Source organism: Babylonia areolata, chromosome 19 (assembly GCF_041734735.1).
Source record: "Babylonia areolata isolate BAREFJ2019XMU chromosome 19, ASM4173473v1, whole genome shotgun sequence".
Taxonomy (NCBI): Eukaryota; Metazoa; Mollusca; class Gastropoda; order Neogastropoda; family Buccinidae; genus Babylonia; species Babylonia areolata.
In genome coordinates, this window is record NC_134894.1 from 14,616,197 (window position 1) to 14,642,127 (window position 25,931).

General features: G+C 44.6%; 1 protein-coding gene across 3 annotated transcripts; it reads left to right on the forward strand.

Annotated features, from left to right (window-relative positions):
- Positions 1-742: 742 nt before the first annotated feature.
- LOC143293488 (uncharacterized) lies at positions 743-24,334 on the forward strand. 3 transcript variants are annotated; one of them, XM_076604382.1, is made up of 4 exons: positions 743-2,289; positions 4,724-5,551; positions 14,106-20,396; positions 21,495-24,334. In XM_076604382.1, exons 1-4 carry the CDS (start codon positions 2,046-2,048, stop codon positions 21,623-21,625), a joined length of 7,494 nt encoding a protein of 2,497 aa, XP_076460497.1. In that variant the 5' UTR covers positions 743-2,045; the 3' UTR covers positions 21,626-24,334. The 3 variants fall into 3 exon arrangements, with proteins under 3 accessions (XP_076460497.1, XP_076460498.1, XP_076460499.1); XM_076604383.1 differs by having other exon boundaries at positions 21,501-24,334; XM_076604384.1 differs by having other exon boundaries at positions 21,504-24,334.
- The last annotated feature ends 1,597 nt before the right edge of the window (positions 24,335-25,931 follow it).

Below are 25,931 nucleotides of genomic sequence, written 5' to 3' on the forward strand. Positions count from 1 at the left end.
CCCCTATCCCCCCCCCCGCCCCCCATCCGACACACACACACACACACACACACACACACACACACACACTCACTACCTTTGAAAAACATAACACATCGATACGTTTTCATCCTGGGTTCTTTAACTGCTAACAGTAACAGTCTGGACAAATCGTCATAGAAAAGAATGAAAAGAAAAAAAAACTTTTAAAAATCACACGAGTGACATTTTTCTCTTGATAACACTGAGTATTGTACTCATGTGATGTGTTATCAATCGTACATTGATACGTGTGTGTGTGTGTGTGTGTGAGTGGGTGTGGATACATGTATTTGCATGCACGCACGCATGCTCAATGATGGAGCAGAAGAGAGGATGAAGTTAACCTATTAATTTTGTTTAATCAAATTAAGCCTCTGATAGATGACAAGCTTCGGTGTAATCATAATGCTTTCAGTGGCAAGCCCTAGACACAGTGGATATGAATTCACTGCCTCAATGACTGTAAAAGAACCTTTAAACTTTTAACCTTCGATAACGAGCAAACCACTGAAAATGTATTGAAAAAAAAAGGGGGGGGGGGGGAAGAAAGAAAAGAAAATAGCCCACGGCTGCTCTTTCCTTTCCCCCACCACACAGTCGCTCCTTTAGGGACAGGCTGCCCACCTAAGTTCCCCCACCAGCCAGAGAGCCAGTCAGGTGGGATAGACAGAGAGCGAGAGAGAGGTACCCTGGTCGCTGCACTCTTCAGTTCCATTGACTATCGACCCCTACTCCTGCCTGCAGGTGTGACTGAGAAGACAGCTAGGACTCCCCCGCCTCGGACAGGGCAACAACAAAATGCCAGCGATGTTGAGGGGGGTCGGACGGGTGGAATTCCACCCCGGGTAGCACACAAAAAATTAGTGTGGTGTGGATAACTTTAGAACAAGGAGAACCAGATTTTTGTGGTGTGTGTGTGTGTGTGTGTGCGTGCATTGATCTGGCTTCTGTCAGTAGCAGCGAGACGACAGCCGTAGGCTCTACACACGTACGGCGCCTCTTCTGTCTCTTCGATGGTGTTTGTACAACTGTTCAAACCAGTGGGTCGTGTTTCGCGGACGGACTCAATGGTGTGTGTGTGTTTGTGTGTGTGTTCGTGAGTTTGATAGTAGCTGCGTTTGACCTTCGGATCACCATGGTTACCTGAGGTGTGAACTGTCATGCAGCCGGCGGCACCGCAGGCTAACTTTTGTGACACTAAACGTGACAAGAAACTCATAGACTGTTTCACAAGTTTTTGGTGTGATTTGAGCTCATCGCCAGGGACAAGCTCTCCGTTTTAATTGATTGATTTGATTGATTTAAAATCCATTAGTTCGTTCGTATTTTATCCTATCACATTCTTTTTCTTCTCTTTTTTTTTCACTCTGGTTTTTGTCATCCAGATCCACTTGTTTGTTATGGTTGTCTGTTTCGGTATCGTAATACTGTATAAGGAAATAATTGCTGAGACCGCGCGTTAATCAGAGCATCATTACACTTTTCGCTCACGAAATTCGGTCATTCCTGAATTCCGACCTTTCTTGCTTCAGTTGATCCAAGTCTCGTTGAACTTGTCAAGCGACTAGACTGAAACTGAGCAATCATAACACAACTTTTCAAATCCATTAACGCAAGTTTCGTCACCAAACTGATATTCACAAACAAGAAACAGGGACAAAAGTACGGGGCGCAGAAAAGAAGAATATAAGAACTCTCTTTTTTTCCGGCCCATCATATTCAGTTTGCTATCGCTGATTACCAAGTACGCACGAAAGAAAATCCTAAAAGAAACGGAATAAGAACGACGATCAATACGGACCCACAGAAATAAAGGAACAAGAAGTAAGGAAAGAAAGAAAGCGAGAAATAGCAATATTTTTTTTTTTAAAGCACACAAAATACAGGAACTATGTCCATGTTTCAGTTATAATATGGCCCTGTGTGGTCAGCTAGAGTAGCAGCAACTAAGATGAAATAAAATCTTCGACTTTCAATTAAAAGGAGAGAAAAAAAAAGACTTGAAAAAATAAATTAGCACAAATATGTCGGAGTTTCAATTCCGAGAAGACCCCTACAACAACATCCCAGCAGACGACTTTGCACCGAGACGCCCCCTGCCGGAGGGTCGGCTCTATCACTTCAACGTCATCTACAACCACGCGCGCTGCCCAAGGGCAGCCACTGCGGACAACGTGAGGGCCCTGCAGTGGACCCGGAAAGCCGTGGAACAACTTCAGCTGGAGGGACTGGTCAACAGCTACTACCACGACAGAGACTGCCCCCCAGGTATAGTTATCTATCACTGATGGAAGAGAAACAGTCACCGCACGCACGTTCATGTACTGTATGCACTGTGACACGCTGTGCATGCGCGCGCGAGTATATACACACATACGCGCACACACACATACATACGCGTGCGTGGGCACATGCACACATACATACACATACTTGAATATACTGATATACACACATACACAAAAGCGCTCACGCAGGCACGCACGCACGCGCGCCTTTACACGCCCCCATCTACCTCTCCTCCACCCCCCACCACCCGACCTTCCCCCTCACACACACACACTGATATTTCAGCATGTCCTATCCCGTAGACAACACCGTCAATGCATATCCATTTCACAGAAACATGTCGGAGAAAGCCATAAATGATGCGAAACAGGTATTTTGTTACACACCCACCTATCCATCTGCACACACACACACACACACACACACACACACACACACACACACACACACCAACGCTCTTTCACAACCCGCACAGTCTAACGTGTTTAATCAGAAGACTACAGCTTTCGGAAATGAAAAAGCATGCAGGGAAACTAAGAAGACGACGCAGTGGCTGGAGCGTGCCAGGAAGGAGAGAAAGGCGAGAGCAGTGATCTTCTTGTCAACGTCGACTTTCTTTGCTCTTTAATTACTGCTGTTTTCAACATCCTTTCGGCGGTACCAAAACCATCCAGGTTTATCAATGTATCCATGAGTTGTTTCAAAATTGATACACTGCGGTTCTTGGGTTATCGCCATTCTTATCACATCCCGCTGCATTGGTGGCTTGATTAATCTGACCGTATCAATCTGATACCGTCTGAAGATACTATTTTTGTTTTACACTTCTTCCAATGTATAGGGTGTATACATACACAATGATAGAATGAGAAGTTGGCTTTTGTTGTTTGCTGCACTCAAACCTTTGGGACTTGGCGCAAAATTCCAAACCCTAAACACGCATTTATATACCAGTAACAACGGATGCTGCTTCATCCGTGAGTAGAAGGTGTTTATACTGCGCATCTATCGTGTGCACGTTTTGGATTTGTCAAGGTCCCAGTCCAAAAGATCTCCTTCCCAGCAGAATGGGAAACTGTCCTCAACATATCACACATTGTCATTTCTTCCCTCTTTACTTCATTTAAAGGTGAAGAAACTCTGTTGTGTGAGCCTTCTGAAGAGACCCTCGGTGTAATAAGTCCTTTCTAAAAGAATGCCGTGATTTATTCGATATCAGGTACAAACATTAAGTTAGCTGAGTCAACGAAAAAGTATTTTCCTGTGTTCCATTGGAGACAGTTTTCAAATTTTGAAGGACACAAAAAAAAATTATCGTTATCTGAATGAATTATTACAAAGATTAAGATGAAAATGGTGGTTTTGATTTGATCTTCAGAGCTTTCATCGTTTTGATACATGGTACGTTTGGAAGGTTTCTGTTATTGTTTTGTTCTTCGTTGTTTAGTTTCTTCAAGTTTTTTTGTTTTTTTTTTCTTGTTTGTTTGTTTTTACGTGAAAACACGTTCGCTGATCTTAGTAGTCAGTTAAACAACACACCACATGAACTGAATCGTATCGTGATATGTTGTTTGCTGGTATATTAATATATTGAGAAGACTATCCTGTATCTTCTTCTTCTTCTTCTGCGTTCACTCGTATGCACACGAGTGGGCTTTTACGTGTATGACCGTTTTTACCCCGCCATGTAGGCAGCCATACTCCGTTTTCGGGGGTGTGCATGCTGGGTATGTTCTTGTTTCCATAACCCACCGAACGCTGACATGAATTACAGGATCTTTAACGTGCGCATTTGATCTTCTGCTTGCATATACACACGAAGGGGGTTCAGGCACTAAGCAGGTCTGCACATATGTTGACCTGGGAGATCGTAAAAATCTCCACCCTTTACCCACCAGGCGCCGTCACCGTGATTCGAACCCGGGACCCTCAGATTGACAGTCCAACGCTTTAACCACTCGGCTATTGCGCCCGTCATCCTGTATCTGAAAGCCCATAAAATTCCGACTTACAAATGTGTCAAACAATCTTTTTCTCCCTGTCGACATCCTTCGCTCTCCTCTCGGTCTGCCTGTCTCTTTCTCCCTCCCTCTCTCTCTTCCATCCCTTCCTCTTTTTTTCTATTCGGTTTAACAATTTATGCTTCTTTTGAATTTTAAAACCCCCTCTCTGTCTTTGTCTCTATCTGCCTGTCTGTCTCTTTCCCTCTCCCCCCTCCAGTCTATCTCCCAATCCTCCTCTTCCCCCCCCCCCTTCCCTTCTCTCTTATGTTTCTCTTCCCTTCTGCCTCAGTCCTCTCCATCAGTCTCCCAGTCGTGAATAAAAAGAATTTCATAAATCTATGTCCAGCCATAGACACTAATATCAAGTGTCTATGGTCCAGCCAACATGGCCGTGTGGTCTGTGTTCTCAGGTGTGTCCTTCCGAGAGGAACTGGACCGGGTCATCACGGGGTCAGAGGTCACTGTGGTGCTGCTCACCCCAGGCTTCATCAGGGACTGCTGGCCCCGCTACTGGCTGCTCTCCCCTTTCCGCGCCCTCTTCACTTCTTCCGCTGATGGCGACACTTCCGCTAAAAGGACGGTGGCAACTCACTCGGCGTCTACTTCCTCTTCCGGTTATCACCCTTCATCTGCCGCTGGTGGCGCTGCAGAGTTTTCAGCTTACTCTCCTCCCGATTCCGGGCTGGTGGGAGTTTCTGGCAACTCCGCTTCGTTCGGTTCTGAGGATGGTGACTGGTGTGGAGAAACCGCTGAAGATTTTTCGACTTCCATTTTCGCTTCAGCGTATTTCCCTGCAGGGTATTCCGAAGATTCGGCTTCCTCTGCCTCCTCCATCTTCGCCGTTCCAGACTCAATCTACACGTCAGGACCGGCGGTCAGACACTCGTCTTCAGGGAAGTCTTCAAGATGCTCTCCGTTCCCCACCTCGGCCAGAACGGCGTCCGCCGACCCGAAAGCACCAGGAGGACCCTGCCTGCGGACCTGCAGCCTGAACAAGTTTGGGGACGGGCCCAACAGGGTCGGAAGCGTGGTGGTGGTGGCGCTGGGGGTGGAGAAGGGGGGGTTGCCGGCGGAGGTCGGGGGGAGGGAGGTGCTGTTTCTGGCGGACGACTGCAGGAGGGACGTGACGGGGTGGTACCGTCTTCGGGCACTGCTGCTGGCGGCCCAGCCTCCCGTCAGTGGCGATGGTGGGGGTGTCTGCAGGAGTGCTCTGTGCGGCACGGTTCTTGGTGGCGGTGGTAAGTTGTTGTTGTTTTGGTATCGTTGTTGTTGTTGTTGTTGTCTGTCTTCATGTTAGTACTGTTGTTGTTGTTCTTGTCTGACTGCCTTCTTGTTGGTGTTGTTGCTGCTGTTGTCGTCGTCGTTGTTGTTGTTATTGTTATTGTTTGACTGTCTTCTTCTTGGTATCGTTGTTGTTGTTGTTGTCCGTGTTCTTGTTGGTATTGTTAATGTTGTCTGATAGTCTTCTTGTTGGTATTATTATTGTTGTTGGTATTCGTGTACGTTCGTCCGTGCGTGCATCTAGGTATATATGTGCTTGTGAGTCCCGCATATGTTTGTGTGTGTGTGTGTGTGTGTGTGTGTGTGTGTGTGTGAGGGTGAGAGAGAGAGAGAGAGGTGTACAGAATGGGAAATAACTGGTGCTGTAAAAAGACAAATGAAAATCATGATATAACGAAGAAGCAGGGAAATAAAACGTTTACAGCACTGATAAAGTAGGCCTAAGCAAAGTCACACACACACACACACACACACACACACACACACACACACACACACACACACACACACACACACACACACCTAAAATAAAGTAAACTTGAAAAATACGTGTTTCCGAACAATCTTAAGAGTTTTAGCAGCAGAACACCAGCACATAATATCACTTCAGTCTTGGGTAGACATCACACTGAAAGACAACAGAGCGGAATTTTTTTAGTGTCCCTACAACACCTGCCTGAATATCTTGAGAGGTTTTGGGGTACCAGTAGTATACAACAGGACGTTACCAATTCTTTGTGCTCCCCACACGGAACAACACCGACATTAACTCTCTCCATACGAACGGCGAAAGAGACGACGTTAACAGCGTTTCACCCCAATTACCATCATCAAAATATTGCAGGCGGAAGGCTCTTATACTGAAGAGGTGAATGTTGACAAAGAATACCACAATTCTGACGACGGAAGCTAAAGGTTGGGTCATTCAGACACCCACTGGACATCCGAGGGGTCTGTGTAGAGGAGAAGAGAGGACTGGCCGTACTGAGTGAGTTAATGGCTTTTGATCTGGGCTCTAAGTCCTGGGGCCTTCAAGTATGGCTTGAACATAAGACGCATGAAAGACGAATGAATAAGATTTTTTTTAATACATAAGACCATTTTTCTTTCTTTCTTTCTTTCTTTTCATCTAGAAAAGGCGTAGGAATTCCGTGTGCTCAAGAGCAGGGGGCTCCCTGAGTTCAGTTCTTCTGGTCTGTTCGTCTATGGAACAGAAATCGTGATCTAATACGTATGACACATTCTTGCTGAATAGAAACCAGTCCACACACTTGGTAATAAGCTATTTTTCGTCCGTTGCATTGTCTGTCTCCGTCTGTCTCTGTCTCTGTCTCTCTTTCTCTTTCTGTCTGTCTGTCTTCTCTCTCTCTCTCTCAACACACATATATATGTATAAATTATATGTGTGTGTGTGTGCGTGCGTGCGTGTGTGCGTGTGTCACTCCTCTATCTATCTATCTATCTATCTATCTATCTATCTATCTATCTGTCTGTCTGTCTCTGTCTCTGTCTCTCTCTCTCATCATATCTATCTTTTCAGTCTCCCTCCCTCTCTCTCCCTCTCCCCCTCTCACTCCGTTTCTCGCTTTCTTCCTGTGTCTCTGTCTTAAAATGCACTCTTCTCTGTCTGTCTGTCTGTCTGTCTGTCTGTCTTTCAATGTTCTCTTTCTTTCTCGTTCTCTTTCTCTGTCTTCCTTTCTCTGTATGTCTTTATCATTCACAGTTATCGCCAGCGTACTTTACATGAACATTTTTTTCTCCCGATTGTATATGTATTGACATTTGAATGAGAACCGAACACACGTACCTGAACTGCCGATTGAAGAATGCAGTCTCCATACAAATACACAGCTTTTTTTTTTTTTTTACCTGTCAAGAAGAAATATTCTGTTTAGGCTTTGTGTTTCTTTTTTGTATGTTTGTGTGTGTGTGTGTGTGTGTGTGTGTGTGTGTGTGTGTGTGTGTGTGTGTGTGTGTGTGTGTGTGTGTGTGTGTGTGTGTGTGTGTGTGTGTGTGTGTGTTTTCCCCACGGCATATAGTGCTGTGAATGAATCCGTGTGTGTGTGTGTGTGTGTGCACGCGCGCAAGCGTTTTAGTGTATGTATGTTTGCGTAAAGGATGTGAAGGTGTGTCGTGCGTGCGTGAGTGCGTGCGTGCGTGCGTGCGTGACAATCCATTAAGATATCATTCGGCCCAAAGTCATGACCTCGTCATCTGACCGCTTTTTGAGATCTCTCCCGACGGATTAACCACAAAAGTCACCTCACCACCCCTACGCCCTCCTACCCCACGCCACACACACACACACACACACACACACACACACACACACACACACACACACACACACACATACCACTAGAGTTAATCCTTATAGCTAAATCACTATAAGCCACGTAGCTTTTTCTCCTTTGGCTTGGGATTTGGGGATTCTCGTGTGCACGTTGGCTAGACTGACTTGTATGTTCATGCACGCATGTGTTTACGTGCGCGTGTACACATAAAAAAAATATTATGCTCGGGCGTCACACACACACACACACACACACACACACACACACACACACACACACACACCGCGCACGCACGCACTGATACACAAATAGATTGGCCTATATTCAAGCCCGTTCTAATGCACTCACAGAGAGAGAGAGAGAGTATTTAGCTGTGATCAATCACCGAATTGAAGCAGACAGAAAAAGGAATATATATATATATATATATATATATATATATATATATATATATATATATATATATATATATATAATCCTGGCAATATCCTACTACTACTACTACTGCTGCTGCTGCTGCTGCTGCTGCTGCTGCTGTTGCTCCTTCTACTCGTAGTAATTTGTCAACACCTTTTCCCGTCTCGGAAGGTTATATTTCTGTAACATGAAAGTACACACATATACTCAACAACTTCAAGAAACATTGAAGTAGACAACATATGGGACACGACAGCAGCCACTGGTGAAATTTAAGAGCAACAGCAATAATAATAATAATAATGATAATCATGATGATGATAAGAAAATAGTAGTAGCAGTGGTAGTAGTAGTTGTAGAAGTGGTAGCAGTAGTAGTGACACCAATAACTACTACAAAACAACACCATTATATACTCATAATGACTATGACTGCAATAATCACACCCATATAAATCATGACAACGCGCAAAACCCATACATGAACTCTATATCAGACACGTTTTAAGGTTAGACGTTTTGCACTGAGCACTGCGTTCCATCCGAGACTGGCTCTCAGATCTCACGGACAGAAAATGGCAGGATTCTCACACTGAACAAACATAGATCAGCACGATTCCTGTTCTGATCAAACAATGACATACGTCGCAGGACAAGCAGACCGCATTTCAAAAGTGACCAAACAACATTGCAAATGACAGCTCAGAATAGATCGGTGTGTCAAGGACATTGCACTTTAGCTGATTTCGTATAGATGGTAAATCGGAATTCATTTATGATCTGTGTTCGAATCAGTAGAATCAAATTTTTAGTGAATGAAATATCTGTTTTTATTTTGGATCCGCTCGCTATTCTTTCGTGTCTTTGTTGTTGTTTTGTTTGTCTGCTTTTTTTTTCCTCATTAGTTATAAACGGTCTGTTAATGTCAGTCCAGAGGTCATCCAAAAATCGAGGATCTACTCAAACAAAAATGTGCGTTTTGCAATGCTTGCATGTAAAAAAAAATACACGTAGCGTGTAAACAACCATCTTACACTGCGTGTCTGTATCATACAGTTTATGTCTGTCCTCCTCCCAGCCCTCCTCTCTCTCTCTCTCTCTCTCTCTCTCTCTCACACACACACACACACACACACACACACACACACACACACACACACACACACATATTCGCTCGCTTGTTGTCACGATGTTCTGAAACACGTCAATTTACTGTAAAATTAACCTGTGTCAGTATGTGTCGGTCGGTCATCCATGTATGTGTGTCCATCTGCATACATGTCGATGAACTAACATAAGTTCTCTCTCTCTCTCTCTCTCTCTCTCTCTCTCTCTCTCTCTCTCTCTCACTATGTTTGTTTGTGTGTGTGTGTGTGTGTGTGTGTGTGTGTGTGGCTATCTCTTCATCCTTCCCATTGTATTCATGCATGTGACAGGTTTTGAAATCCTGCAAAATATCACGTGATAAGCAGTAGAGAGCTATACTACACGAGTGTTCGTATCCTGTGTATTATGGAGGGGGAAAAAATTCTGTTGGAACCGCCTGTCAGAACACAACAAAATGGAGCAAAACAAAACGTTACGGGTACCCCCTCTCCCCACACACGCCCTCTACCACCATTCCCCCTCTCCACCAACCCTCTCTCTCTCTCTCTCTCTCTCACACACACACACACACACACACACACACACACAGAGTACTAATTTAAGGAGGCGAAAAACAAAGAGCTCGGCTGGGGGGTGTTGCGTGAAACCACTGCCTCGCTTCACTGACCCCGAGACCCCTCATTTGTCACGGTTGGGGATCACTTAGCAGGTGATCTGTCACGGTGCCAAGAGTTAACGCTCCCCCCTACCCCCACCCCTGCCCCCCTCACACACCCCTCTGATCCTTGATCTGCCCCCCTCCTCCCTCCCCGCGCCCTACTTCCCCTAAGAACCCCCATCCGACTTTCAATCACTTATAGCCCCTCTCCACAAGTGTTCTTGCCGAATTGTATACCTATTGGTAGGTATACCCACCTGTTGAAACACTCGGTTTATTTTTTCAGTATTCAGAGCATATCTATCCATATTCCCTCAGGTCCATGTATCCCCAGATCAGTTGCCAAAGACCTGGGGAGGACATAGACCTGGAGGAATAATGTATTGTATTGTATAACTCTTTTGTCTCAACAGATCTCTCTGTGTGAAATTCGGGCTGCTCTAACTCAGAGAAAGTTGCGAAGCTACAATGAGAGTGCCACCCATTTTTTCTGCCTGCAAGTGTATTTTTGTTTTCCTACCGATGTGGATTTTTCTACAGAATTTTGCCTTCGGTCCATGCTGCATACGGGACCTCGTCTCATCCGAGTGAATAGCGGCCAGACCACCGCTGAAGGTCTAGTGGAGGGGGAGAAAACACTGGGGAGCATGGGAATCGAACCAGTGCGCTCTTCTCACTTCCAAGGCGGACGAGTTATCACCAGGCCAACCATGGGATCACAGACATGGGGAACAAAGCCCCCGAAGACTTAAATTTTGTGGGAACATAGACCACTGAGGGGGAATATCGACCTGAGGGAACTTAGACCTTGGGGAACTTAGACCTGGCTGAAAGTAGTAATATTGGTGGATCATAGGCCTGGGGGAATATAGACGGGGGAAACATGGAGATGACTCTGCTTTAACCCACCCCCACCTGGAACAAAATGTGCAAAACAAATTTTTACCCTTTCTTTTACTGTAGTTCTCTTCGCTGTCTTTTGGGCTCTTGTGTGTAATGTTGTCTGTGTGTGAATTCACTCCCCTTCACCCCCTTCTCTCACCTGCCCTATTTCCCCCACAATTTCCTTTTTCTCTGTCTCTCATCCTCCAACCCTCCCCCGGCTACCCTAAACCCCCACCCCCACACCCCCGCCCTCAACCCTCCCCGTCCGATCCCCATGCTCTCCGTCGATTGAACATGACGTTTACATCTGGGTTTTTTTTCAGGTTTTTTTTTTTCAAGTCATCTCAGTCTTCCTTCCTTTGCATTTATTTATTTATTTATTTATTCGTTATTTGTTCATTCATTTATTTGATTTCATTTTGTTTGTTCGTTTTATCTTATTTCATTCATTTTGCTCTTTTCTTTTATCTATTGTACAACAGAAGACGACGTTGGCTTTGGTTTCATTGTCGGGTTTTCTTTCTCCGGGGGAGGGCAATTCAATGGCTTCTAACTGACAAATGAACCAGCAAAGAACTAATTACACTATTAGCTCGATGAAGGAAGGGCCTATTGAAGGGGCGTAAATAGCAACTGCCAGACAACGTGTTTGTCAGCAAGAGATGTTGTTAAATAATATGCTGTGTGTGTGTATATGTGTGTGTGTGTGTGTGTGTGGACTTGTCGGCCTGCTTCATTTGTTCTTTTTGTTTGGGTCCAAGTGGGGTCCGGAGAGAGGACGCCTCAACACGTAGGTCTTCACAATGTGTGTGTGTAGGTCGTGGTGGTGATGGGTGGGAAGGAGGTATGGGGGTGAGCCGACAGCGCGCGCGCGCGTGCGTGCGTACGTGCGTGTGTGTGTGTGTGTGTGTGTGCGTGTGTGTGTGTGTGTACTCTTCGCTCAACCCCTTTCTTTCCTTTCTCTATTCTCCCTCTTCTTCCAGCTCATTCGCCTTCTCCAATCCCCCTCCCCCCATCTTTCATTATCCTGCTCCCTCTCCCCCTCCTCCTCCTTCTCCTCCTCCTATCCACAGGAATAGGGATTCGAGTCTGGGCAGGTCTTCGCTGATCGAGATACTTTGTAGGCACATTGAACGCGTATATTGTGTATTATTAATATGTAAAAAAATAAATAAACAATAAACGTATGAACTTAAAACGAGTTCTGCTACTTCACACCCACTGCTTTATTCCCCATTTCCACCATGTATCTCTGTCTGTCTCAGTCTCTGTCTCTCGTTTACTCGCTATGTTTGTCTTTTTTCTTTCTTTCTTTGTTTTTCCCCCTCTATTTTCCTTTCCTTTTCGTTCTTTCTTTCTCTGTTGGGCTGTGTTCAGTTCTGCATGAAAAAACCATGTGAGCGCGGCTGGTTTTGTTGCTGTTAAGTCATACGGCATGACACGGAGGTTTTCGTTTTATGGAGGACCAGTTTTTGCAACGTGTTTGGACGAGAAAAATTAAGTCGATCCTTCTGGGTGTGCTTGTTCAATAGGAGACATGGTTGTTAAGACACATCGACGTTACTCTCTCTCTCTCTCTCTCCCTCTGTGTGTGTGTGTGTGTGTGTGTGTGTGTGTGTGTGTGTGTGTGTGTGTGTGTGTTTCACGATCTCTGGAAAGAAAATGCGTGCTGAAAACGACTAGATTACCGATGACACATGTAGGTGACAGTGATATATGGCATAACCTGACGTGAATGACTGTGGTATAACTATGAATGATACTTTTTTTTATCATAGTTTATAGCCGGCTTTCCGTTGCTATTCAACAAGCATGGCCCGAATTGTAGCCCATGGTGTGTGTGTGTATGTGTGTGTGTGTGGCTGCGTGCGTGTGTGCGTTGTGTGTGTGTGTGTGTGTGTGTGTGTGTGTGTGTGTGTGTGTGTGTGTGTGTGTGTGTATGCATCTCTCTCTCTCTCTCATCATATATGTATATATGTATGTGTGTGTGTGTGTGTGTGTGTGTGTGCCCGCGCGCAGTGCGCGTGTGTGTGTGTGCACGCGCGTGCGCCTGTCCCGTCTGAGTGACAGTTTACCTGGGTATGATAACAGAAATCAATTAAGTCAAACCACACTGACAGGTGAGACTCATCACGTACTGAGCGAACTGACAAGAAAACAGTACACGTTGACAGCGGACCACACAATGGGCAAGCTTTCAACACAGTCTCTATAGCACAGTCTTCAGATAAGCCGATCACCCTGGGGAACGTTTGAGGTCCCCTCACTACCGCATAGGTATTGTTATATAATTATGATTTTGTGTCACTCGGCTGAATATTACCTCGTCGAAGTTTGACAGTCAGTAATTCAGAAGAAAATTATGTAGTTTCAACTGCAGGGTTGTTGAACAGGAAATAGTTGTTTAATTTACACACTTGCTCGTATTCAAGCAGATTCTCACACACTCTCTCTCTCTCGCGCGCGCGCGCACGCACACACAGAGAGAGAAACGAAATGAATTTTTATTTCATGAGGTTTGTGGGGTAATCACAGCTGCTTTTTTACATCCAGCCCTCAGAGAGAGGGAGAGAGAGAGAGGTGTAGGCATACATTCAACACACACAGAGACACACACACAGACACACACACACACACACACACACACACACACACAATCACATACACAGACACAGACACCCCCTCGACCCCTCTCCTTCCCCCACACGCACACACACACGCACACATACACACAGAAATGGGCAGACACAGGTATAGGCATACATTCAACACACACAGACATATACACAGACACACACACACACACACACACACAGACATGGGTGGGGTAGATCGGGAGACACAGGCAAATATTTAGCAATACTTCTTTTCCAATGTTGCTGCTATTGCTACTACTACTGCTGCTATTGATACACCACAACTTCTGGTGCTGGTCCTATTGATTTTGACCCCTGTTGCTTTTCCTCCCCTTAGCAGCTGCTGCTTGCTTCCACTGTGTCCAGCGTCTTTAATACACCGTGACAGCTTCTGATGTTTTTATACGAAGAGTAGTGTCACTGTTGAAGCTATCAAAATAATTCTCAAAGTGACGACAAAAAAAAAAAAGTATATTATCACCATCATTAACGTCATTGTATGTTTTATTTTGCAGAACCAAGACACTTGTCGGTACCAACATCTGGACATTCGCCGCGATTACCAACCTCCTCGTGCACAGCGGAAGTACTGGAATCCACCCGGAAGAAAGAAGACACCAGCAGGGTGAAGAGCCACTCCACCCGCAGCAGAAGCCATCCACTCTACGGCGGCAGAGAATTCTCAAACATAACGGGTGTGAGTCTGCCATCTTCCACCCGTCACAGCATGAGCACCTCCACCCAGAGACACGTGTCTCATGGAGATGCCTCAGACCTTCCCGGGTCAGCCAGCCGTCGCATCCATGGAACAGGTGCTAAACGTCACCTGTCGCTTCTGTCACCTGTCTCATCCACGTTTGTTTCTTCATCTCCCGTATCGCCCCCTAAACGCCACCACTGGACCCCTGCAGAAAGAGACGAGTCCATGGTTCAGCATTCGGCTAATGGTGCCACCAAGGCGCACGAACAGCACGTGCGTGACAAAGACAAGAGAGAGGACGATGCATGTGCGGTAACGAGATCAGACCTAGCTCTGCCTCATCTTCCAGCCCCGTCCACACGGCAGCCATGCGATCATCAACGTGCTGACCGAACAATCGACATGAATACTGGCTATAATCCACAACGGAATTTTGGTTCGGCTGAACATTTGTACGACATCCAGGAAATTCCCAGTAAGCTTCCTAAAGATGAGGCTGAAGTTAGTGGTGTGATTGACCATGGTCAAAGCAGTCAGCTAACACCAACTGCTGACCGTGTGAAAAAGGATGACAGTATCAATGAACCTGTCAACAGCAATGAAAGAATCAAACGAACAGAGGAAGTGCCGGAAAGACCTCTCCATGAAGACACACGGTCAGATGTTCTTGGTCTGTTGGAACAAGCTGGCAGACGAGATGTTCAAGGCGATGATTCACAGACCTCAGCAATACCAGAAAAGAGCACTGCGTCTGCCATCCACACGTCAGTGTCCAGAAGACAAGAAGAGAACCAGGCAGGTCCTGCCACAGAAGGTCCCGTCACGGGACAAGGTTACCTGCTGCATGGTGTTGATGAAACAAGCCCACTTACGCCAGCAACTCAGGTACCCAAAGAACCATCGAGCAGAGATTCATCTCAAGGAGAAAGTAACACCAACGTAGCAATAAAAATTTCATCTGCACATGAGCGACCTGACTTTTTGGAAGAAGTGAATTTTACAAACGTGATGAAATCTTCTGAAGAAAATCCGGCGCCTTCAGTCCAGCCATCAAGAACTCACATGCAGGATTCTGATGGGCATATCCCTGTATCAGCTTCGCCGACCGTATCTTCCTCAGTCCTGACTGGCGATGTCGATGTAGACTGTGAGAGCTCCAGGCAGCAGAGAAAAACACAATCAGCAGATCTCACCAACCAGCATGATCAAACCTTTGATGCAGAAACTGCAGACGGCACGGTCAAGGAAAAGGACAGAGACATGAAAAGGAGACATCGGGGAACTGACAATGATAGTGCGGGTTCTTTGCGCCACTCTTCTGAACTAGGAGAGGGCTTTGCGCACAGAGATGAGGTTGATGCTCATGTCACGCCTGATGTCAGTCTTGTTCCGGGCGATAAAGTTAGCCCTGTTGTTGGCAATATGACTAACTCTGCATGCCTCAATGACAACATGACTACAGATAGTTGTGTTGCTGACCACGTGACTAATGTCACCTCTGTCAGTGACAGTGTCTTTAGCGGGCAGCAAACACCACCACCGTCAGATGGAAAACCACCACTGGCCACACAGTCTGTGAAAGACAGATCTTTGACGAACACAAACATTGAACCCAGATCTGATTCAGACGACACAGCTCTTGAAGCCACTGAGGAAAAGTCAGAGGACATCACAGATGGAATCCAACCCAGAGCATGTGTACAGGAAACCATTTTGACAGCTCAGACGAAAAAGCCGTTGTTCACTGGATGTGTTTCTGGCAGTCACCTTGATCCCCACCAGGAAACCAGTGAAAGTCACTTTTCTAACTTGCCACCTGAAAACAGATCCTGTTCGAAAAAGTCTGAAGAATTCATATCAACTGATGATGATCAGATGGCAGACAGAAGCAGCTCTTACAGGGCAGTTAGCGAAGCAGATCTGCTGACTTCACCAGCAGCACCAGTTACTGTCAGTTCTCACAAAATACCTTTGACTGACAACCAAGTTCAGATGGTATTCTGTTCGGATTTTGTTTCTGGAACATCAACTCAGTCTCTTGGGTGTTTGACCGATACAAGATCGTCAGAGAGTGAAACAAAGATGCATGTGTCAGGAAAAGAACTCGACACACGGTTACCTGAACACCAAGCTGAATCACAACCACCTAAAAAAGAAAGTGAAAATCATACAGAACAGTCATCGAGACAGCCCGTGAATATCAACACAGAGAAACAGCTGTCTGAAAATAATTCTGATATAGAGTCACCTGAAAATCAACATGGGCCACAAATATCTGAATATCAAACTAACATTCATCAGCGTTGTTATATGCTTGATTCCAAGATGGAGAAAGAGTCACCAGAAAAAGAAACAAAAAAGCAATCACGAGAACATCAGATGGAAACAGATCCAAATTTGATTGACAAAGAAACCCAAGCATGGCAGCAGTTTCAAATCCAGTCTGACACACTACTAAAGGAAACCCAAAGTAATATTTTGCCAAATCAAAACGAAAACGATATGCAGCCTCATGAAGTCCAAAGTGAAATACTGCCAGATGAACCACAGCTACCTGTCAATGAAGGTGATGTGCAGTCACACATAAGTCCTGTTCCAGTACATCCACAGGGAATTCATGACGAAACTCTATCACATAGAGATGATATCGAAAGAACACCACATGGGAATCCCGAAGAAATTCTGCCACACACAAATTCTTTTGAAATCATTCGAAACAATGCCCAAATACTGCCACATGGAAACAGTGCACAAACACTGTCTGTTAGCAATCTCCAAGAAACTCTGCCCCATGAAGATCTTGAAGAGAAACTGCCACATGTAGATCCTGAAGATAAACTCCCACGTGAAGATCCTGAACATAATCTGCCCTGTGAAGATCCTGAAGATAATCTGCCCTGTGAAGATCCTGAAGATAGTCTGCCCTGTGAAGATCCTGAAGATAGTCTGCCCTGTGAAGATCCTGAAGATGAACTGCCACGTGAAGATCCTGAAGACAAACTGCCACGTGAAGATCCTGAAGATAATCTGCCACGTGAAGATCCTGAAGATAATCTGCCCTGTGAAGATCCTGAAGACAGTCTGCCATGTGAAGATCCTGAAGATAATCTGCCACTTGAAGATCCTGAAGATAATCTGCCACATGAAGATCCTGAAGATAATCTGCCACGTGAAGATCCTGAAGGTAATCTGCCACGTGAAGATCCTGAAGATTATCTGCCACATGAAGATCCTGAAGATAATCTGCCACGTGAAGATCCTGAAGATAATCTGCCACATGAAGATCCCGAAGACAGTCTGCCACCTGAAGATCCTGAAGACAATCTGCCACGTGAAGATCCTGAAGACAGTCTGCCACGTGAAGATCCTGAAGATAATCTGCCACATGAAGATCCTGAAGACAGTCTGCCACGTGAAGATCCTGAAGATAATCTGCCCTGTGAAGATCCTGAAGACAGCCTACCACGTCTAGATCTTGAAAACCACTTGCCACATTTTGATCTTGAAGATAAATTGCCACATGTAGATCTTGAAAACAACCTGCCATGTGTACATCTTGAAGATAATCTGCCACATGTAGATCTTGAAGATAACCTACCACATATAGATTTTAAAGATAATCTGCCACGTATAAATTTTGAAGATACACCGTCACATAGGCATCCTTCTGAGACACTGCCACAAGAAGAAACAAAACAATCTGAAGACCAAAATGGGACGAAGCAATATGAAAATCAAACTGAGACACAGATGAGTGGAAAACAGACTGAGATGCATACATCTGAAACTCACACTGTGAGAAAGGTATGTGAAAATCAGGTCGAGGTTCGATCACTCGGAAACGATGACGGAATGCATACAATTCAGATCCAAACTGGGGACTGGTCACTTGTAACTCAAACTGACATACAGATGTCTGAAAGTCAAGCCGAGACACAAATGTCCCAAAGCCAAAATGGGAAGGAAAGGAGGTGTGAAGACCAAATTGAGACACTGGTGGCTGAAAACCAAACGGGAACACAAGCACTTGAAAACCAAAACGAAAGAAGGATGCGTGAGGGCCTAACTGAAACAGGGATGTCTGAAAATGAAACTGAGATACAAATGTCCGAAAGCGAAAACGAGATTCAAATGTCTGAAAGTCAAAATGAGTTGAATCTGGCGATGAACAGGGTGGAGGCACAGCCATCTGAACACAAACGTGAAACATTATTCCCAGAATGTGAAATAGAACTGCCCGCTAGAAACCAAAGAAACATGCTTTCCTCTGAAAATCTAAAGGCAACTTCGCCAGAAAATCAGAAAATCGTATTACCCCCTGGACATGAAACTAAGATGCTATCCTCTGAAATTCAAACTGAGAATCTGTCACCTGAAAATCAAACCGAGATGATATCACCTGAAAATCAGACGAACACACTGACCCCTGAAAATGAAACTGAGACGCTGCTTCCTGAAAACGAAACTGAGATGTCCCATGAAAATCAGACTGAGCTGCTTTCCCCTGAAAATCAGATGAGCACACTCTCCTGTGATAATCAGACAGATACCCTGTCCCCTAAAAACCATACAGGCACACTGTCCCATGAAAATGAAACCTGGGCGCTGTCTCCTGAAAATGAAACTGAAAATGAAACTGAGACGCTGTTTCCTGAAAATCACGAACAGACGTCGTGTCCAAAACATCAAACAGACTCACAGACAGTTGAACATCAAACTGGCACAGAAGTACAGACCACAGCAGAATCAAACAATGCAGATCAGCCGTCAGACATTTGGTCAAAGGAAAAAGATGAAACATCTCTTTCAGAATCCATGTCTGTTTCCATTGCAACGCCTCTGCACAGCACTGAGTCAAAAACGAACGATCACACTTCACCACGTCGACAGAAGTCTGACGAACAGGTTTTGCTGACGGGGGAAGAGAATGAAGATTCTCTACCACAAGTTACCATCACCACTGTGTTTTGTGGAAAGAACTCTGAAACAATGCACATATCAGGCACACGGCATGACAACGACAGTGACGAAACAGAGCAGGGACTCGCGGACTCTACAACCTCGAAGACAAAACTGAAAGAAGGAAACGAGGACTTCCACCGCAAGGTTTCCTTCACTGAGGACACAGAGCAGAGAGTTGCAGATTCTACTGCCGCACAGACAGACATGAAAGAAAGAAGCAACGACCTCCACCCCTTGGTTTGCTGCGCCGAGGATGACCCCAGTCTGACGGACTATCTCAGCTCCTCTTTGGATGAAGGGACCCTGTCTCCAGGCGCCGCTGGTAACGACTCCGGATTCCTCAGCGGCGGTCTCTTTTCCTTCGGAGACACCTCCCCCAGGGTCAGCACGCCCAGAACACGACCTCAGGACGGCGGCAGCCAACCAGTTGACGATCAGATCACCAGGCATCACGTGCCAGTGTCCCAAATGCAGGGTCACACAGAGGAAGTGGGGTTTGTGGAGAGTCAGGACAGCAGTCGTGTCATGTCTGTGGACGCAGCGCTTGAATTGGAGAGAGATGTTGACGTTGACTTCGTCATGACGAACAGTTCACACCCAAGAAACGGTGAAGGAATGGAAAGACTTTCTAACACTTCGTTTGGTTCTCAGACGGAAGAACTTCCTAGCACTTCGTTTGGTTCTCAGACGGAAGAACTTCCTAGCACTTCGTTTGGTTCTCAGACGGAAGGGCTTCCGAGCACATCGTTTGGTTCTCAGACGGAAGGGCTTCCGAGCACTTCGTTAGGCTCTCAGACGGAAACACTTCATAGCACTTCATTGGCGTCTCAAGCGGGAGGACTTGCTTGTGGTGCACCAGATCATCCTCTTCTTGACCAGCCTTCAGCCGACTCATCACAACTGGCCCCATCAGAACAAACACGTCCTGCCTCCAGCAGGAGAGCTGTCCATTTCAGAACAGACGATGTCAGCGTGTCCAGCCCGCCAGCTGTGCTGGGCGTGTCCACCCCGGGGCTGCAGGGAAGGACCGAGGCAGGGGAAGGCGAGGAAGACAGCGAAGTGACGGGGGAAGGTGCACGTGCCGCTGGTTCATCCCAGGCCGAAGGTGCTGCTGCTGCCCTTGGACAGCCCAGTCACCTGTCTCGTGAGTCTGCCTCTAACAAAAGATCCGGCTGACTAACTTAATGGCTGACTGACTGACTGACTAACAACACAGCCATCTGTCTCGTTAGTCTCTAACAAAACATCTGACTGACTAACAAACGGACTAACTGGCTAGCTAACTGACTGACTGACAAACTGACTGACTGACCGACCGACAAACTGACTAATTAACTGACTGACAAACTGACTGACTGACTGACAAATTAACTGACTGACTAACTAGCTAACTGACTGACTTACTGACTAACCAACGACCTGACCCGTAAGTGCTTCTCAGAAAAGAAACTAACTAACTAACTGACCTACCAAACAAACAAGTAAGCAAGAAGCTGACTGACTAGACAAGTAAATGAGTAAGTAAATGACGGACAAATTGACTGATGAATTGATTTTTGTTTGTTTGTTGTTGTGTTTGTGCATACTTGATGTTTGTCAGTCGTTTGTCGTGCTGATTTGCCGACTGGTCGTCTGTGCGGCAAAGAAATAATTGTCGTCACGGAATGCCAGCGTCTTTGCAAAGGGTTGTATTATTTTCTTTATTTCCTTCTTACTTTGTCTTTTTCCCGGATACAGGACCAGGAACATGAGAAAAAATGCCCATGCTCTCCGTCCTTTATCAGCAAATGTGTCACTATGGGAGTGTAGCCCTTCAAGAGAAGCAGCAACACAAACTTGGTAACCCACGCTTGCGTTCACGGTTTCTGTTTCTGTTTCAAGGAGGCATCAAAGCTTACGAACTAATCCATAAATGCAACACCACATTTCCTTATCAGGCCTTGTGAGGCTACAATAAGTAACCTATGCATAAAACATCAACCTGAAATAAAATTATATAAATCAAGAGAATAGTGGAATAAGTAGTAATTTCATACATTCCAAATAGAAGTGAAAGGCACACTGAAGGCAAATGACTGAAATGATTTCGATGGCAAATGTTTGAAGTAATTAAGGCGAAAGATTGAAATAAAGAAGTCAAGTGATTGGAATAATGAAGACAGATGAATGATCTAACGATTTACTGTGCGGTGTGTGTGTACATGCGTGTGTGTATATATGTGTGTGTGTGTGTGTGTTGCAGCAGCAGCAGCAGAAGAAGAAGAGACGGGGGCGACAGAAGGAGGAGAGAGCGGCGTGCAGAGCACCATGCTGCCCGCACTGGTCAGGATGCTGTGCCACGCCATCACCCGGCCCGAAAACCCCTACTTCTGAACGCAGTTACACAAGCTTACATATCGAACAAGCCCCACTCATGCCCAGAATGACTTGACCTTATGGGCGTCAGCAAATACATGATTAAACTCATCTCAAAAGACTTGCACACAGAAAGACATCGTTGTTTGTTTTATTTATGTATAGTTGGTTTGTGGCAGTCGTATAACTTACATACAGAATGACGTCGTTGTTTGTTTATTTATGTACTGTTGGTTTGTGGCGGTCGCATAATCTTTATTAATTTTTGTTTTATTTCTTATTTTTTCATTATCTTAAACAGTGTTTGCCAATGACTCTGTGCGTGAGCGTCGGCGTATTTTTTGTTCTAAAACGATGTTACCATTTGCTTCCTTTCAGGTAATTAATTGATTATTGAGTTAATTGTTGAGTTACTTGACTGTTTTATGTATTGTTCAGCGGATGCGGTATTGCCGCGCGCCTATGGACCATTCCGCGCGGCTTGTCGCTTCATTGAAACTTTTAATTTGTTTATTTAGTTATTCTTTGTCAATATATGATCATTAAATTTGATAATTGTCCTGTAGCATTCAGTATATATAGGCTCTCAAGGCCTGGCCAACACGTTGGGTCTGTGCATAGTTAGCAGGTATCTGCTACTCATCCCCCTTTCTTTCCTTCTTGTGATAGTTTTTTTTTAATTTTTATTTTTTTTTTTTTTTTTTTAAAGCACTTACAGATTTGGTTTAACTGTAAATAGCACTCTCCGCCGGAGCCGGGCTTCTTGAAACAGAAACAGAAACGTAAACCCGAATCCGGAACATTGACTTAACAACGCGGACGTTTACTCACTCAGATGTCTTTATGTCATTGCGGTGACGTATTTCGCTCTTTCGTTGACGTGACCTACACACCCGTCATTGTCACTGCAGTGAGGAAACCGGCGCTCGGTTGACTCAACAAAAGTATCAGTATTCGCACTGGTATGATTAATTATGTGAGGGAAGCGTGTTTCCTTTCGCGCGAGAGCAGTACACTGTGTACTCACAGTAGTTATTCTTTTTGCTTGACACAATTATTAAGAATCCGGATGTAGTAGATGTACTGAAGCAAAAACGTTGTTGTTACCAGATAGAAATTGTTTAAACAATGTCATGACTAAGCAAATATGTTGGAACTATCTTTGTGAATTAGCAAAAAGGTTGAATCATTCTTTTATTATTTAAAAAAGAAAAGAAAAAAGATTGATTGATTCATTCATTCATTCATTCATTTACTCTTTTCTTTATTATTCATTTATTTATTTAATGCTATAATATATATTTGAACTCAGTCTCGAAATGAAAAACTTTATCACAGCGGCATGAAATGCTACATAGTGAGCGAAACTCCACCTGATTATAAAAACTGTGTCGATCTTGACAGTTGAAACACAAAAAGGGAGAAATCATATGCTGTAAATTATCGTAAGCTGAGAAAAAAGTTTTCCTTTGGTTAAAATCAGTTATCAAAAGTTCGACTTTGTGAAATTTAGCACTCTTTGAATTACATCTGCGAGAATTTCGCCCCCATCTTCGCAACACTGCATGAGCGTCAAGATTAATCAAACTCAAATTGCTCTTTTCTCCCTTGCCTTTTATTATATTTTATTCATCATTTTATTTATTCCATTTTCAGGCACGCACAGCATTGTCAGAACCGTTTTCGTGACTTGCTGGCCATAACAAAAAGGTCTGGCGGGTCACGTGGATGGAAACCGAGAGACTGATGCGAGAGACCCATGCGTGTTTGTAACTAAGGGAAAGAACCGCGTAGTTCTGCGAAGTGCTTCTAAGTGCTGTTTTCTCCCTTCATTTGTCTTACTTTTACACTAATTTATTTTTCACTTTCTATTTGTTAACATGTGCTTCACCACAACACCTCCCCTAACGGAAAGGTGCTGGGTGTTCAGGAGCACGAAAATAAATTTTGCTTAGATAAACATTACCGATGTCTGCACACAAAAAGGAGGAAAATTAATGTTAAAAAAGAAAAGAAAAAAAGAAGTGTTGTCTACTTACAGTTTGTCCGAGTATACTAAACTCCAAAATCAACTTGCTGTTCATTTCAAAGGAAGACATTTGAGTCGTTCTTTGATACACTCCAGAAAAGGAGTTGAAACTCCGAGGAAACTGGGTATTGCTGCCTAAATGAAGGGATACATAGTCTGGAGGGTTCTGCCCACGATTGCAGGAGAAAAAGAAAACTGACAACTCGAGAATTGTGAAAACACTGATTGTAAAAAACAAAACAACAACAACAACAAAACAAAAACAAAAATCCGAAGCGGGATTAATACACATCGGCTAATATTCGATGTTTATATATTCACACATGCGTGCATAGTTAACATATATGTCAGTGTAATATATTCTTTACATACTTTTCATGTTTCACATATATGTAAAAAGTATGATTTTTGAAATACAGCAATTATTGGCAGCTGTTTTTTGTTGGTTTTTTTTTTATTGGTTCTGTATTGAATAGGCCTACCATGAGACAATGCACTACGTATGTATGTATAAAGTCGCTTATCTCTGAATTTTTTTCATACGCTCGGCTGTAATACTTTATGTCTTACCTTGTGTGTTACTATACATAATCAAAAGCTGCATTTTGCATGTTCTGAATTTTTTTCTTTAAATTCTGTTTTGCAAACTCATATACTACTAATAAACCATACTACTGTTATCCTCTGTGTGTCTCCCCCTCTTTGCATCGTGTACATTTCTCAGTGACTGTGCCGTGTGTTTTCGTTAGTATGTGTATTTGCCAGTGTGTTTGTGTGTGTGTGTGTGTGTGTGTGTGTGTGTGTTTGTCGCAGAGGTCGTACGTAATAAATAATACTACTGTTGTCCTCTGTGTGTTTCTGTCCCCCTCTTTGCATGTACATTTCTCAGTGTCTGTGCCGTGTGATTTCGTCAGTATGTGTATTTGCCAGTGTATGTGTGTGTGTGTGTCGTAGAGGTCATTCGCCTTGCAGGTTTGAGCTCACCTGAGCTCCGCTGTTTATTCATGTTCTTGGCCTGTTGGTTTTTCGTTTGTTTTGAACGGTGATTTTTGGTACTGTGCCTCATTATGGATCCATCTTTTGGTTGGTCTTTGTCTCACAGTTATCCGACATTCAGACTTCTATTATTTTGGATTTTCATATTTACAAGACTGTTTATTTTGAACAGCGAGAGCTGGCCATTGTGTGTCAGTGGTGTCATCACCCCTTCCTCGCCCCACGTGCAAAACGGACATCCGGACATGTGTTGACTGTCACGGCCCAGGTGAGCGATGTTTCGGCTTGCCGCGTTACAAACGGAAATAACTTTTGTCAATGAATGCTGCACGGCGCTTTTTGTTTTTGTTTTTGTTGGTCACTGTGTGTCACTCATTGTGTTCGTGCACTGCGCTCCTTTCCTCGGGCTTCTCGTGCAAAATCGTTTTTAACCGGCCGCCATGCAGGCAGCCATACTCCGCTTTCGGGGGTGTACATGGTATGTTCTTGTTTCCATAACCCACCGAACGCTGACATGGATTACAGGATCTTTAACGTGCGTATTTGATCTTCTGCTTGCGTATACACACGAAGGGGGTTCAGGCACTGGCAGGTCTGTACATATGTTGACCGGGGAGATCGTAAAAATCTCCACCCTTCACCCACCAGGCGCCGTCACCGTGATTCGAACCTGGGACCCTCAGATTGAAAGTCCAACGCTTTAACCATGCATTTGGCTATTGCGCCCGTCAGGAAAGGTCTGTTTCAGTTTTCAATTCGAACAAATCAATATTCGCTGCCCCACATCTGCTTGGCAGATACCTGACCAGCAGCATAACCCAACACGCTTCGTCAGGCCTTGAGTGCATGCATATAATCATATCAGTGTACCTATCAGTGTAGACTTCTACAGAATTTTGCCGGAGGACAACCTTTTCTTTTTTTCTTTTTTTTTGCCGTGGGTTCTTTTATCATCTCATCCGAATGACTAGACACTTTAATCCGTGCAGAAAATGAAGTACAGCCGTTTTAGAATGAAACAGCATTGACCATGCACTTCTTGCCGTAACGGATCGCCCCCTTCACCTCCCCCACCCCCTTCAACACCCTTTCCCCCCTCCACTCCGGCAGCAATCCCGCTAACCTCCCCAGGTAAAACACATAATTATCATTCATAATGATAACCAAACCTCTGTTATACACATATGGATGGCAGTGAACAAAAACAAAATTAATGTCAGTTAAGTGGCATGGAAAAGGATACAAAGAATGTGGTTGGCAATGTGACAACAACAACAACAACAAAACCACAGTTATTTG

Excerpts from the sequence above, each read along its gene's own strand:
- LOC143293488 (XM_076604382.1), top strand. The coding sequence starts at position 2,046 with ATGTCGGAGTTTCAATTCCGAGAAGACCCCTACAACAACATCCCAGCA. Across the intron at positions 2,290-4,723 it reads CGACAGAGACTGCCCCCCAG|GTGTGTCCTTCCGAGAGGAA; the intron begins GTATAGTTATCT and ends CTGTGTTCTCAG. Across the intron at positions 20,397-21,494 it reads ACAGCCCAGTCACCTGTCTC|CAGCAGCAGCAGAAGAAGAA; the intron begins GTGAGTCTGCCT and ends TGTGTGTTGCAG.